The 16,168-nt window shown below is 40.4% G+C and overlaps 1 protein-coding gene across 2 annotated transcripts in view; it reads left to right on the plus strand.

Annotated features, from left to right (window-relative positions):
• The window catches only part of LOC124178359 (GPI inositol-deacylase), a 248,154-nt gene that overhangs the window by 79,499 nt on the left and 152,487 nt on the right, over positions 1 to 16,168 (plus strand). The window contains exon 3 of one of the 2 annotated variants that reach the window (XM_046561626.1): positions 13,964 to 14,074. The exons of the other annotated variant lie outside the window; for it this stretch is intronic. Coding sequence (XP_046417582.1) covers positions 13,964 to 14,074 — 111 coding nt within the window. The remainder of the gene's footprint in view (positions 1 to 13,963; positions 14,075 to 16,168) is intronic. 2 annotated transcript variants of the gene reach the window in all.

Genomic DNA, 16,168 nt, shown 5'->3' on the forward strand with positions numbered 1-16,168 from the left:
AACACTCGAAGCAGCTGTATGAATATTTTTCACTATTACATCGTACTTCGTTTGTTGAACTGGTGGCGGCAAGTCCATGAGACCACAAAACCTTCTTGCTTCATTCCAATCGATCCCCAATGAACGCATTGCAAAACTGAATCGTGCATTTATTTCATAAGCCGTGTAGATTGTAACCGGAATAATTTATTTTTAATAGATACTTGTGAGGGCTAAAGTCCGGTTTCCCTACGGCGCAGGTACTGATCAGAATAAGGAGATAATTGACGATAAAGATACTATTGTTGGGCGCCAGACGCACTAGCGCCAGATATAAGATAATTGAAGAAATGACAAGAGAAGAAACGATCAGGTTCTACGACGGTTTTGCACAGCCGGCTCAGTACAGACAAGATGGTAAATGGATGGTAGCGGGGAGGGATCGTATCCAACAGATAAACACAACAAAATAGAGAATGGTAATAGTATCGACTATATTGACAAAAAGCGAGCGATATTAATTACAACCGAAAGATGTAAGACATTCAGTTACAATTAAATCGTGAAAGAAATTCAAATACAGCCAGAGAGAAGGTATGAGTGAGAGTTAACAGATTAACGAGACGAGCTATGTGATAGCGATAGAAAAGCGTATGTTCGCGATATTACTAATTGGAGTACATTCGGCGAGATTTATAAAATAAGTCAATCAATGTAGGCTAGCATGCAATCCACGATCTAAGGTTCTTAAATTAGGGTATAATGCAAGCAACAACAGAATGAGATAGCGCGAGAATAGTAATATCACAATAAAGAAAAATAGTCAAGATAATCTGCAGTTAGCAGAGAATATTACAAATAATAAAGAAATTAAGAGATATTATGAGAAACGAAAGAAACAAGAATTAGAAATCAATCAGATAATATCTAAGTTAAATCAGCGGTTCATCAATTCAATTCAGTGAAACAATATAATAATCGTAATTTAGGGAAACAAGATATTCGATATAATATTCAGGACTCAAAAATTATTTTAAAGAAGACAAAGTAATACGTAGTGTCTAGCTTGGAATGTATGCGATAGATATGAGATAACTGACGGTAAGATATACGGAAGATACAGGTATTCTCAACATATTAAGAAACAAAATTATACGAAAGGTACGATAATGTGATATATTACAAGCGAGAAGAAATACGGACGAACCACGTGCTAGCGATAATAGAAGCGAGAATTAAACAAAAAGATGTTACTCAGTACGGTGCAATACTCGAGGTTCTGAAAACGACGTGTTACACCACGCAGCGACGGAAGATCGCGCACACGGTATGTTATGTGGAAACCTATTTGTGTGTTGCCACACAGTCGATATTAGGATTATGATGAAATAAGTAAACCGGTCAGGTGGAGCATTGAGTAGATAGTCTGTTTTGTTTATTGATTAAAATGAATATTTAAGAACGTACACACGTAGGAAATATAATGTGAGCGTCGGACTGACCGTTTGCTTCCACTCGAAGATTGAAACTGCCTGCATGAAATGAATGCCTATAAGAATCACCGTGTGATGGGTAGCAATCTATACGGACGACTCGCCATCCGCTGTATCAGCGGTAAACCGTCTCGGATGACTATTCTCAGGAGCGTGACCCGCCTTGGATGTTCGTCTGGAATTTTACATGACAGGTATATTTACGATATTAATTACTCAACCGTAATCGATAACAATGCAAATTAATCGCATCAGACAAAAGATATAGACAAGGTAATAGAAATTTTGCTAAAAGATGAAGATAAGTGACTAAGAATAAGACAAACTGAGATAATATGTGTAACTTAATTAATTTTCCGATCACTACAACGAACAATAGTCAGCTATTCAAATAAAACAGGCAAATAGGTAATCGCGATGGGATCAGAAGCAAAGCGATAGCCAAATGCTGCAATTCAGCGATATTAGATAAGCAGAGCGAAATTAAGAAAGAAAGCAATAGTCACCATAAATTAAATAAGTAAGTTAACTAGTCGCGAAGTTATTTGCGATATTAGACAAGAGATATGATAAAGGACGAGCTTATGTGGCCCACGCAGCGCAAGCCGCGAGAAAAGATGAGAGAGAAAATAGGTAAAAGATATAAATAAAGTATAATGCAAATAACTTCGGGCTTCAATATAACAAAGAAAACTTCAGTTACGTGAATAGAAGATATAGGTGAGAACAGTAGATATAGCGGTAGACAAGTAAACAGAAAAGTGCGGTAATAAAACGGTTAAGGCAGCGGAAAACACGTCGACTTAGTACGAGCACTAGACGTAGAATGTACCGGGTCGAGAGATGCTCCTTGCGATCCCGGTCGATTTTCGGCGTGCTGCCGTCTTTGTTAGGGGTGAATCTCTCCTTGTTCTGGGTGATCGCAATTGGGCCAGCAGGTCACGTGGATGGGCGGTAGTCCATCGGCTCCATCGTTGATAAATATAAATTCATCGACCTATTGAGCGATATGTAGAGGGGGTTGTCATCGGCTGCCCCGCGCTACGCATGAAAAGGGAAGGTGTACCCCTCACGGTACTGCGGTATTGATGCAGGAATAGATCTTGGCGGTAAATTATGATTTTACTTCATGTTGCAGTATCTATAATAAAGCGTTAGAAAAACGCTGCCTGCTCCTCGCTATGCTGGTATTCCCTGCGCAGTCCATTTCTCCAGTTTCGCAACTCGGTACTCGCCCTGTTGTGGGACCGGAGCTCGAGCGCCACCTGGTAAACAAAAGGGTCACCAGGCGGCTAGGGCGTTGGCCGGCCCACGTCATTCCCATCGAGCACACCCTAACCGCACGGACGTGTTGCCTCCTTTATTCTTCCTCCAGAGAACCCAGCGAATCACAAAACATGGTGTCAGAAGTGTCGAATTAAACAAACACTTCTCGGGATCAAGGGGAAACAACAGTCCCATCGCATAATAGCCGCGAACTAAGCCTCGGCACGGTTGAAATACACAAAGCAAGATGGGTGATCCTGCCCCCGTAATCCAAGTTAACGCCAGCGCAGCCAACTTTCTGCAACTCCCGAACAACTTCGACTTCTCAAAACCAGAAACGTGGCCCACCTGGAAAAAACGCTTCATGAGATATTTAAACGTAGCAGCCCTGTCGGCGAAACCAGCAGTGGAGAAGATCGACCTCTTGCTGTACGCGATGGGAGAAAAAAGTGAGGAGATCTATATGCAAGTGATGCCAGAGCCCGACGGTAAGAGTTTTGAAGACGTGATGCAAGCCCTCACGGACTATTTCGAGCCAAAGAAAAACGTTGTCTTCGAGAGGTCTCGTTTCAACTCTCGATCTCAGCTCGCCGGAGAAACAGTCGACCAATACGTCACAGCGCTGCACGTCATGGCAGAAAAGTGCAATTATGGTCAGCTAAGGGACGAGTTAATTAGAGACCGCATCGTCATGGGGCTAGCAGATACGCGAACAAAAGAGCGCTTGCAACTCAAGTCCGACCTAACCCTAGATTCCGCCGTGACTATCGCTCGCCAAACCGAAGAGCAGCGTCGGCAAGTAAAATCTCTACCGGCAGCTCCCGAAGTTATCGACATCGATAGAGTGAAAGTCGCTACCGGCGGGGGCCAACGCTCCGCGCCGAAAGGACAAAAAACGGATTGTTCGAGATGCGGCCTGAAATTCCACAGAAACAACAATTGTCCGGCGCTAACCTCAAAGTGTCGCAGCTGCGGAAAAATCGGTCATTGGGACAAAGCCTGCCGATAAAAATCGGTGAATTTCGCACATGCCACAACAAGCGAGGTTACAGACAAAGAAGAAGAAGAGACCAGCAAGGTTTATTTCCTGGGGAACGTCTCGCAAAGCGGAAGCAACAACGACTTCGACGTGAATGCCTTCATCGTCGATTTTCAGCAGAGCAGAAAATTCCACATAGATACGGGGGCAGACATAACCTGTGTGAAATATTGCGACGTCCCAGTAAGCGAGCTCGGTAAGATAATTCGAAAAGAAATGAATGTGCAGGGTCCCGATGGGAAATATTTAGATGTAGTCGGAGTGCTGCCCGTAACGATAAGAATCAACAGTCATGCTAAACAGGTGCGATGTTGCATAATAAAAAACCTTTGGAAGAACCTTTTCGGAAAAGACGCGATTAAAATCTTTAACCTGGTGCGAATAATGGGCCCACTCCAGGCTAGAGAAAATTCGTCGGTGCGCATCGAGCAAGAATTTCCGGAAATTTTTAAAGGCCTCGGAAATTTCAAGCAAGAATTTAAAATTCATCTAAAGCGCGATGTTATTCCGTTCAGCCAGTCAGTCCCTCGATCAGTACCGATACCGCTGCTTCCTAAGTTAAAGATCGAACTAGCCAAGATGGAAAAAGACGATGTAATAGAGCGCGTAAAAGAGCCGACAAAGTGGTGTAGCCCTATAGTTTGCATTCCGAAAGGCGAAACGGTTCGAGTTTGCGGAGATTACACTCAGGTCAATAAGAACATACTAAGGCCTGTCTTCCCAATTTTAAATGTCGATATTTCTCTGGCACGTATGAGACGGGCTAAATTCTTCAGCAAACTAGACGCTAAATCGGGATTTTACCAGATAAAGTTGAATCGCGAGAGCCAAGAACTAACGACTTTCATTACCCCGTTAGGGAGATATGCGTTTAAAAGACTACCGTTCGGAATAAATTCAGCGCCAGACTTGTTCGCGGAGGTCTTTTCGAGAACTTTTGACGACATGACAAACGTAATCGTTCACATGGACGATATACTGATCTATGGGGAATCCATGGAGCAGCATGACGCGACCTTGAGAGAGGCTCTGAAACGTATCAGTAAGGAAGGAATAACGCTAAATCAGTCTAAATGTATAATCGGCGTGCAAGAGGTGCAGTTCCTTGGGCACTTAGTCTCAGCTCAGGGCATAAAAATTTTTCCAGAAAGAGTTTCGGCCATACAAAATTTTCCGGAGCCTACAAACAAAACGTCCTTAATGCAATTCCTCGGGATGGTCAATTTTGCCGCAAAGTTCCTTCCGAACAGGTCTACCATCCTCGAACCCCTCAATTCTCTCTTAAAGAAAAATTCAGCGTTCGTGTGGGACTCAGCTCAAAAAAACGCGTTTCGGAAAATAAAAGAACTTTTAGTAGCAGCTCCCATCCTGGCTCTGTACGACTATTCAAAACCTATATGGATTCAAGCAGATGCTTCAAGCTACGGTATCGGTTTTGTTCTTTTGCAGGGGAATAGCGAGGAGCGGCAGATTGTCGCCTACGGTTCGTACACTTTAACACCTACAGAACAACGTTATTCCCAAATTGAGAAAGAGGCTCTAGCCTTGACGTACGCAGCCGAAAAATTCGCGGATTATATAGTTGGAATCACGATAACCTTCGAAACGGATCACAAGCCCCTCCTTCAAATTCTTCAAACAACGCCTCTGGACGATTTAACGCCGCGTCTGCAACGTTTCCGTCTTCGCCTTATGCGTTACAGCTATACCGTAAAATACACCCCCGGAAAATCCTTGATACTGGCCGATGCTCTATCTCGCAACCCAGAAAAAAGAAACGCGAATACCAATGTAATCGAACAGGACACTTCTGATTTTGTATTGGCCACTATCAAGAGCCTTCCAGCCTCTAATGACATGTTGCATAAAGTCCGCGACGAACAAGGAAAAGACGCAATTTGTCAGCTACTAAAAAAGTTCTGCGCAACCAAATGGCCGTCGAAAAATCAGATCCCGACCGAGTTGAAAGAGTACGCGCCACTCAAACACCACTTCTCGATCGGCGACGATCTCTTACTGTACAACAGCCGTTTGGTAGTTCCGCGCAGGCTCCAAAAAGAATTATTACTTCGCCTACACGAGGGCCATTTAGGTATCACGAGGTGCAGAGACAGAGCAAAACAAGCCATTTGGTGGCTGGGTCTATCGACGCAACTAAAAAACCTAATACTCAATTGCCCAAAATTTTGTAGAGCATCGAGTTAACCCGAGCCAACCCTTCATACAGGAAGATTTCCCGGCTAGACCGTGGCAGAAAATAGGCATAGATCTCTTTAAACTAGACTATTGGTACGTTATTATCACCGACTACTACTCGCGGTACTTCGAGTTTTTCCGTCTCGGATCGTTAAGCTCGAAAGCGATCATAGAGGTTTGTAAGGAAGCGTTTTCAAGGTATGGTTTGCCGGATATTGTTCGTTCGGACAACGGTCCACAGTTCACGTCCGAATTTAAGCGGTTCGCCGACCAATACGGATTCCTATCGGTGACAAGCTCACCTCACTTCCCGCAAAGCAACGGAGCGGTAGAAGCAGCGGTAAAAACAGCAAAAAACTTAATAAAAAAGTCCAAGGACGACGACATCCACCTAGCCCTGCTTGCATATAGAAGCACACCCCTGGAAAACGGTTTCAGCCCCGCAGAATTATTGTTGTCAAGACGGATTAAATCGAGCATTCCAACGCTGCCAAGCAGGCTTCTACCAGCTGTCAGCGCTACAAAAAAGCTCAAAGGCGACGAGGCAGCTCGAAAAATGCGGCAAGCTCGTAATTTTAACTCTAGACACCGCGCCGTTGAATTATCTCCACTCAAAGCAGGAGACCCAGTTTGGATCATCGATCTCAGGACGTATGGAAAAATACAAAGCCCTTCAGGCGAGCCTAGATCCTATTGGGTACTAACAAGCAACGGAACGATCCGACGTAACCGTTTTCACCTCGTACCGGCGCCATATAAAAAATTTGATCCGAGTTCAAGTAACTACAGTCCTGGGGTAGTCGACGATCCAAGCTCCGGTCCATCTTTAGTCAATAAGGGTAGAAGGGTAGAGGAAGCAGAACAAAACAGTATTCGCCCTATGGTAGAAAATATGCCTCCCAAAACAGCGACCTCGGATAAGGCCCAAGACGACGAATCCGGGGCGAGTAGCGCGACGGAGGACGACAATCCCGTCGAAACCGTAACCGAACCACCAAGCGAAATAACCCGATCGGAAACCACGTCTAGACCCCAGAGGCAAACGAATAGACCGTCGTGGTGGAAAGATTATTGGACCCCGTCCTAGTATTTAGAAATAAAAAAGCGTGTCATGTAAGTTTAATGTTAAGTCCGCCAAAAATTGTATTCATCAATGTGAAAAAAAAAAAAAAAAAAAAACATTGTACTGTTATTATAATAAAGGGGAGATGTTGTGGGACCGGAGCTCGAGCGCCACCTGGTAAACAAAAGGGTCACCAGGCGGCTAGGGCGTTGGCCGGCCCACGTCATTCCCATCGAGCACACCCTAACCGCACGGACGTGTTGCCTCCTTTATTCTTCCTCCAGAGAACCCAGCGAACCACAAAACACGCCCTACGGCATCACCGTACCGAGATGTCTTGGTGGTGGTGATTACCACACGGGCCTCTCATCCAAAACTTATTAGTCTAACATGGCCCATTCCCAGCTACTCGGGTTTGCCGGCCAAGCTGCGATCTTTCGACGAGGCATGTGCATCAGACAAACATGCTCCAGCTTGATGGCTAACGGCGAAATAGGCGTTAGGGTTGGTTCAGCTCCTGGCTGACAAGTGTCGTCGACGTTTACGCACATCCATTCCAAGACTTAGCAGTGGCGAAGAAAGTCGCAATCGTCTATCCCATTGGAAACTGGTTCAAGGAGTACGTGATCAGTTTTGGATGAGTGGAGCAAGGAGTACTTGAACATCTTAGAGCAGCGAGTCAAATGGACGTCTCCCCAGCCCAACCTATATGAAGGAGAGTTAGTAGTCCTGCTCGATCCTTCACTGCCTGGTTATCATATATCCTGGTCCAGACGGCTCAGTGAGAGCTGCATTAGTCAAGACTGCCAATGATACTTGCACGAGGGTTTCCAAATTTGCTTGAGTGCTGCCTTGCGATTCTTCGGCCAAGGTTGTCAACGTTGCACCCCCTACGGCAGGCGGTAAATGATCAAAGAACTTCATCGTTCCAGGAAAAAAGTGTGCCCTGTGGTGCCCCCCTTTAGCGAGGCAGCTAACCTCCAGTTGTCTCGTACGGTTGCGCAAGGCCCGCACTTCTGATCTGTTGTGCACGACAAGTAGCCGCACCTTCCTTCGCAAGCTAAAAGAATCAGCAACAACAGATGAACTGATGAAGAAATTCATTGGGATAACCTTACTTTTTGAATACATTTTGCTTAAATTTATTGTCTCTGAAAAAGATGATCAACTTGCATTTCTTAAAAAAGATTCTGCTGTGAATAGGTGCCAGATATTCCTTATGAAAATGAAACTTGGACTACCTTTCGCTGTAATTGGCTGTATGTTTACAGTATCCTATATTTCTGCTGCAAACAATTACACCAATGTTTCAAAAATGTTGATTGAAAAATCTGAAACATGGATATTTTGACCATCAAAAGAGGCTATCAGAAGAATATTGCCTCAAAGCTTTTTAAACTATCCGAATTGTCCAAACATAATTGATTGCACTGAACTTCGTCCTAAACATACCACCAACGGTTGAACAGAGAATTTTGATGTATTCAAACGACAAATAGAACCTCACGGTAAAATTTTTGATTGGTATTATTACATCAGGTATGAATACTTTTGTGTCAAAAGCATATGGAAGAGAAGCAACTGATGGATTCATATCAATCGATTCTGGCTTTCTCAATTTAATTGAAGCAGGAGATTAAATTCTGACTAACAAAGGTCTTCCACAAATTAATAGTGAGCTCCTAATACGCCAGTTCGTATTAATAATGCCGCCATTCACTTGCAATCCACATTTTTTTTGTGAATTTCTTCTAGGGTATTCTATAGCTTCAATTAAAATACATGTTGAAAGAGCGATCAAAAGAATTGAAATTTTTTAAATTTCAGAGCATATTAACATAGAATTATTAGATAATATTGATGATATTATATTCATGGTTTGCAAACTGGCAAATAACAAAGAGCCATTTCTAAAAAAAAAAATTAAAACACGGTGCATGTATATATTTTTGAACTTAATCTAAAAACATATTGGACGATCTATAGATTTCTTTGTAATGTTGTTTAAAGATGTTAAATTGAATAACGTTTAATTTAATTTTACAAGTTATCGAGAATTCTTTGCATTTGTACTGAAATAAAATAATTTAAATTTCAGTATTGTAAGAATTATTTATCATTAGATTTTATTATTTACCTATATGGAGGGGTTCAAAATTAAAGCAAGGATATACAGCCCGCTCTCATAATAGTGCCGGCAATGGGGGAGGAGGGGAGGAATTTTCTTGGATCTCAGGTACCCTCACCACTGACGCGCGTTCACGCCGTCGGAATTCTCGTTGCGCTCTCGGAATAGTGCCGCCGCACCGGGTAAACTGTGATTTCTCGTGTATATTTATATTCGTTCTCCTTATCAGTAATATAGAGATAAGAGTTCATGACCACGAAATAACGGCGTACCGGCAGAGCAGCCCCGATTCCTACCTTACCGACAGTCGGTATGTTACCTCTGCAATGGTAAACCGTACCTACGATATTGTTACCGACTGGAGAATTAACAAAGATGGCACCATCCTCATTTTTGCTCGTTTTCACCGACGGACAGTTTGACAATGAAATTTTCGTGTTGTCGGATAAGCAGCAATTTTGATTTTTTCGCCGTCGCATGAGCGGACAGTTCAAACTTTTACCGTTAGATAGCGCACATTTTTTACCGACAGTTGGTGTTACCGGGTGTTGCCGCAGGTTTGTCGCATTATCGATCAATCGATATTCCACCGATGGACCTTGCGTGATGTTTCCAATGCTCGCCGCAAGATGGCAACGTTTTTTCATCATGTGGTTGGGTGAACGTTTCAAAGAATAACGGTTGGATGCTTCGAATAGATGTTTTTTTATTTATCAGTAGTTACATTCTGTTTTCGGCTTATACATAATAATGGAAATATATCATCTTATTTTATATTGAGCAAATAATCTTACACATTTTTCGTTATTCACACAATAATGATAATTAAACATCTTTGCCCGAAATTGACTTATACTAATTTCTTAACCGTGCCACTAATCGGACTGTACTCGACAATACGATCATGCGAGATCATGCAATAGGCTGCAGTGTTTGCGGGAAATTCCACGCTCGTGTCAAATTCCAATCTAATATCCACCGGTCCTCTTTTTAAACTGTCCAACTTTTTCCAATACGAGTCAGAAATTTTCCCAGAGTTTTTCTTAATGAGGGATTCTCCGTTAACTCGGCCACTTTTTTTTCGACTATCTCAGATCTGCCCCATAATTGGTTATATCAAAGTAATACTAAAAGTTACTCCATGTGAACTTTTTCAGATTTTTAAATTCATCATTTGAGAAATTGCCGTTTTTTTTTCAAATGAATATATCTCGGCAACTTGAAGTAACTGAAAAAAAATGACTCGACATAAATGTTGTAGTTTTTTGTTCGCTTTCGAGAGGAATTCTTAAAAAAAATTTTACGTTCCGGTAACGCTTATTTTTTTACTAAAAACGGAAGAAATTATTTTTCTTATTCAAAAAGGACCCTTATTTCCGCTGAAAAAATTACAGAATCTTCCAATATGTGTGAAAATATCGCCAAAAAATCGCCAGAGTGGCACGGATCGAGGTTCTAGGGTAAAAAAATGAAGCCACACAAATTAATTTTTTTATACCAGAACCTCGACCGAATTTGTGTGGCTTCATTTTTTTCACCCTAGAACCATGATCTGTGCCACTCTGGCGATTTTTTGGCGATATTGTCACACATATTGGAAGACTCTGATAGAGTTTGAAAAGAGGACCGGTGGATATTCGATTGGAATTTGACGCGAGCGTGGAATTTCCCGCAAACACTGCAACCTATTGCATGATCTCGCATGATCGTATTGTCGAGTACAGTCCGATTAGTGGCACGGTTAAGAAATTAGTATAAGTCAATTTTGGGCGAAGACGTTTAATTATTATTATTGTGTGAATAAAGAAAAATGTGTGAGGTTATTTGCTAAATTTAAAATAAGATGATATATTTCCATTATTATGTATAAGCCGAAAACAGAATGTAATCTCTCTATCTAATAAAAAAGTTCTGAACAAATGAAAAAGACGTAGCAACAGGTGAAAAGGATTATAATAACAATAGTATACCCATGAAGTTGACGGTGGAGTGAGATGCCGAAAACACAACAAAAAGCATCTAGCAAACAAAACTTCCTTTGACAGCTGTGTTCGGCTGTTTATGACAGTCTTTGAAAAATATCTTTATAGGTATCTATTTCTGACACGCCAAAAATAAACATGCAAACGAGAATTATCAAGATGATTCCCGACGGGAACTGTCTTTTTCGCGCGCTGGCGTATTGTGTATACGGCACTCAAGATCGACACGCAGAGGTGAGACTGAGTATCGTTTCAAAATATCATACTGGCAAACATGTCAGTAGAAGTAATGAAACAGAACTCGAGGAGAGTTATATCAGAGAAGAAATAGGTTTTTTCGGATCCTGTAAATCCTTGATGCGGTTAACCACTAAGTAAGGGACTTCCCAGTTTCTTTGTCGTTTCGGACATCGTCCTTTCTGTCTTCGAGGTTGAAAGAGCCAGACAGAATCTCCGGGATTAAATTTCATATCCCTGGCTCGAATATCATAACGAGTTTTTAATTTGTCTGAAGCCATAGAAATTCTACTTATAGCAAAGCTATGAATTTCTTCTACTATGGGGAAAATAATAACTATAGCAAAATAAGTCGCCAAATCCAAAATTGGGGATGCATAGCATCGGGGGTTTTGTACATGTGAATGGATTCGTTTACGAAAACAATCTGAGCAGACCTGCATAGGGAGCCAATAGCAATGTCGGGTTGATCGGAAACGACCGATCAACAGTTGCAGAACTGTCATCAAATCAGCATAAATAATTTCATCTGTCTAACAGACACTGTTTAAGGAAATAGTGAGGCGCGTAGCGCCGAGGTGGGGTTGACGCGCGAAGCGCGCAGGGGCGAAGCCCCTAGTTACTGATAAATAAAAAGACATCTATTCAAAGCATCCAACCGTTATTTTTTGAAACGTTCACCCAACCACATGATGAAAAAAAATCAACAATATAGTTTCAAAATGAGTTTTCAACTGTATTTCCTCATTACTTATGGGCGTTTGAGCAATATTCATTGCTTGAAATATTGTCAGAAGTAATTGTATAACGTTGAAAGAATTGATCGTCGTCTTTGTTGTGGGAAGGCATTAATGCACTTTCAAATTCTCAATTACATGTAAGTCACAAACAACTGATGCAAATACACCACGGCTGATTTAAGAATATGAACTGAAAGCTGGCAGCATACAATGACTGTAGTTATTGAACTAGCCGCCCGAAACTCCAGTAAGAATTTAAACAGTCGCGAGAGCGGTGGGGTCAAGCTATTTTAATTTTTTGACCTCTAATGTTTTTTACGCGCCAGTCAATCACAAAATCTGACTCATTGGTATCATATGTCTCGCATGATACGTCGCAACAGGCAGATAAAATTAGAACTTCGCCGAAACAAAATTTAATCAATTCGGTGCTTCAGCGTGATAAGATAACTTATATTTCTTCCATAGTATCCAAGCCATTCCATATCAACTTTCCGATTTCTTTTAATGTTTTGGAAAAAAATAATAACCAAAGTCCTATATGTTTAGAGCATTAGCCATGTTGATTCCAAAATTCTACGCTCGGAATCCGATTCCAGTAACCTCACAAACTAATAAAATACCGGGCTTCGGAAGATTTCATGATCGTAAAAGAAACTATGCCAGAAACCGTTCGGCAAATTGTGGGAGTAGTTTTTGTTGTAAATGCATCCGAATTTTATTGAAACGAAGAAACTCCTTTTGTTGCCTGGAAAGAGCTTTGTAATGTTAAATAAGACGAACTGAAGGAAATAGTGCGTTTCTAGTGGGAATTCGGCTGACCGTGTACAAGGGTAGTTCACCCCTTAAGTGACGTTATTTCGAAAAACGCAATAACACGTATCTTCTACTTTTTCTGCTGTTTCAAATGCAATTAATTTCTTTAAAATCTGCACAATAGTTTTTTAGTTATACAAATTTTTTAACTCTCACTCTCTATAATCTTCGACTATTCAACCCCGTCGTAACCGGCCAAAATGCGTTTTTTCATTCAAATATCTTAACTGGAAGTATGCGAAACTATGAAACAACAACTGAGGATGCCCAACTTTGGGGGCTGATTTCACCCCTTTAAACCGTTTTTCCGCCGTTAAAAAAAAAAAATACGGGCCGCTTAGATTTTGGTGAAGAATAACATATACTCAAATGGTCGAAATCGGGGGGGGGGGCACTTCAGGCAGTTTCCTTGTGAGTTTGGTCTTTTCGATGTTTTTTGCATTAAAAGAAAACCTTAGTGCAGCACCAGTTGACATCAACTTGACACAATTTGACATAGTTGAAAGAATTACAAGATCTCAAAAGCGTACGGCTCGGATTTTTTCAATTTCCTTATTTATTTTTAAGGTTTCTCGAGATGACACGAGTTTTCTTCGAGTATTTGGAAAAACAAGGTACAGCACAAGCTGGCACAAACCAGCACTACCGAGAAAGTTGCGAAATCTTGGAAGTGCTTGGCTGGATATTGAATATCTGTACTTTCTCATATATTTTTTGGTATTTTTTGAGTTCTTTTTAAGTTTTGAGAAGAACAGTGTACGACTCAAGCTGGCACAAGCCTGGCATAACCTATTCCAATTTTCTCTTCTACACTTTAAGTTTCCTTTTTTTTTCTCTTGGTATACAAACTTTTTGACGAAACGAAGTACGACACAAACTAGCACAAATCTAGCACAATCTGGCACCATTTTTTTTTAGATATTTCAAAAGTGCTGGGCTTATGTATAATTTTCAGCCAAACATCCAATTTCACGAAGCAAAGAGTATTATGCCACATGTTATTTCTGATTATTTATGTTCACAGTGAGATCATTGGCATCGATTAGTTTGAGGAAAAGTCTCAAGGATGGGACTCCTTTTCATTTTGACTATTTCACCGTTGATCTGCAAGGAGAATACTCTGCGTTGTATGGTGGTAAGGAGGCCAATGTCTTACTTTCGTTATGTTATTTCAATATGTGTCATTTCAATAACGGACCAAAAAAAACCATCTTTTAGAGAAATATCACAATTATAATGTTATAAGTGAGTGGTTTATAGTACACCCAAGTGAAGTCAATCGCGATCTCGCTCATTTAAAGAGGTATTATCGTTTCTCACGTGAAACTTATTTTCCAACTTAGCTACGTGAAATTTTGTGAACACGAAATTCAGAGCAAAATCCAACTTCTGGTGAAATTTCACAACGATTTACCGTCTAGAAACTGAGATATTTAATTTCGAAATCACAATTTTTGTATAATTTTAACACATGTCTTATGGCGTGAGGGGTACCGAGGTTAGGTTTTTTATTTTTTTGTACGTGATAATTCCAACTTTCGTTGATGAAAAATGAATACATGCAACTTTAGATTGCAGGTAATAAATTGATGTACATTAAATGTAGGGTTAACGATGAAATAAAAGAGAAATATCGAGTTAATCGCACTGGTTTCTGAACGCGACGGACTACACGAGCTGATTGAAAATCAATTTGGCAACGCCGCATGACCAACTCAACTATCGCACGCATTATGTGTGTCTATATATATGTTATACCGGGACAATCTCTTGAAACTATACAGTCAATGCGCATACGCGAGTTTTATCGGCTGTTCGTGCAGGCTGGCCACTCCGAGTTTCAGCTGTCGAACTCTGTTCCTGGCGGCGATGTAGTTCCATAGAGATATAAGAATAGTCGCTGTGAGCCTCACTCGTGCCGCCACCTAGCTGTTTCAGAAGCTAAACAGCTGGCGTGTTTATTTGCATTAGAGTAATACTGATAAATATCGAAATAAGCAAAATATTAGTAAATAAGTGATATTTTCATTGTAATAGTAAAGTAAAAAGTTCAAAATAATAACGAGTTGAAACTCCAGTAGAAAATATGTAAGTATATAGTTATGAAGTAATTAAAACTAAGTTTTCAGTGATAATTTGTAGGTTAAGAAGTTCAAAACAAGTATATATTAAGACATGGATAGATAGACAACATTGATACTTAAAAAACTGTCATGTATACTATTAATATATAATAAATAATTTTTTAATGGAAAAATCCGTAGTCATGGATGTTTTACTAAGGACAGGATTTGAAAAAATCATACACAAAATAAACTTTCAACCTGCAACGGAACTAAAAGGCATAAATCTATTTAAAGCCGATCATGTTCGGAGTGTGCAAGAATACAGGCATAATGGAGAAAGTTTGTTTATTCAAGCTGAAGTTGTTCGACAAGTATCCGCATCTTCTGAGCCATATAAAGTACAGTTAAACGTGAGCAGTCATTATTTTTGTTGATTACGATGTTACTGAATAATATGCTTCATAAAAAATTAAAGTTCTGGAAGTTCACTCCAGCAATATCTAATAAATCTTTATCGGTCTTAATAAAGGGAAAACCACAGAAACTACGCTGTTTTCTGTTTTGTTCAACAACAGCCTCGTTAAAACCAACCGACTTATCTACTATATCTGTTAACGATGTGCCGCATTGTACCTCTTCATCTTTAATTTTTTTTCTTATTCACAATAGTTTTGAGAGTAGCAATTTCCGGTATTTCAGTTTGAACTTCAGCATCGCAGTAAATAGTCATGTAAATATATCTGTTACAAGTGAAAGTTTTTGTTTGTTCTATACCAGCAGAATTTACAAAATCTCCTTGACACTCTTGATCAGTTTTTAAAATTACTTCTGCACTGCTTACATCCATAGGTTCACGTCCACTATTATTGACAAGATTATTAGAGTCATCATCAACTTGATTTCCAGTATCACAATTCACTCCGATGTTATACTTGTGAAGAGTCTTTCTTCGGTTAATGAGTCGATTGTACCTATAATTAATAGACACCTACATATGTTATTATATAAATATAAATGTATATACTATTTAATTTTATAATTTTTTTTTTACTTTTCATATATTTACCTGCTTAAAACAGCTCTTTCATTTACTTGCTTTGCATGATAAACAGGAGGGAATAGAGTTGGCGCGTAGCTTGGACTCGCAGCATCATCTGATTTTT

Source organism: Neodiprion fabricii, chromosome 3, assembly GCF_021155785.1.
Source record: "Neodiprion fabricii isolate iyNeoFabr1 chromosome 3, iyNeoFabr1.1, whole genome shotgun sequence".
NCBI classification, from domain to species: domain Eukaryota; kingdom Metazoa; phylum Arthropoda; class Insecta; order Hymenoptera; family Diprionidae; genus Neodiprion; species Neodiprion fabricii.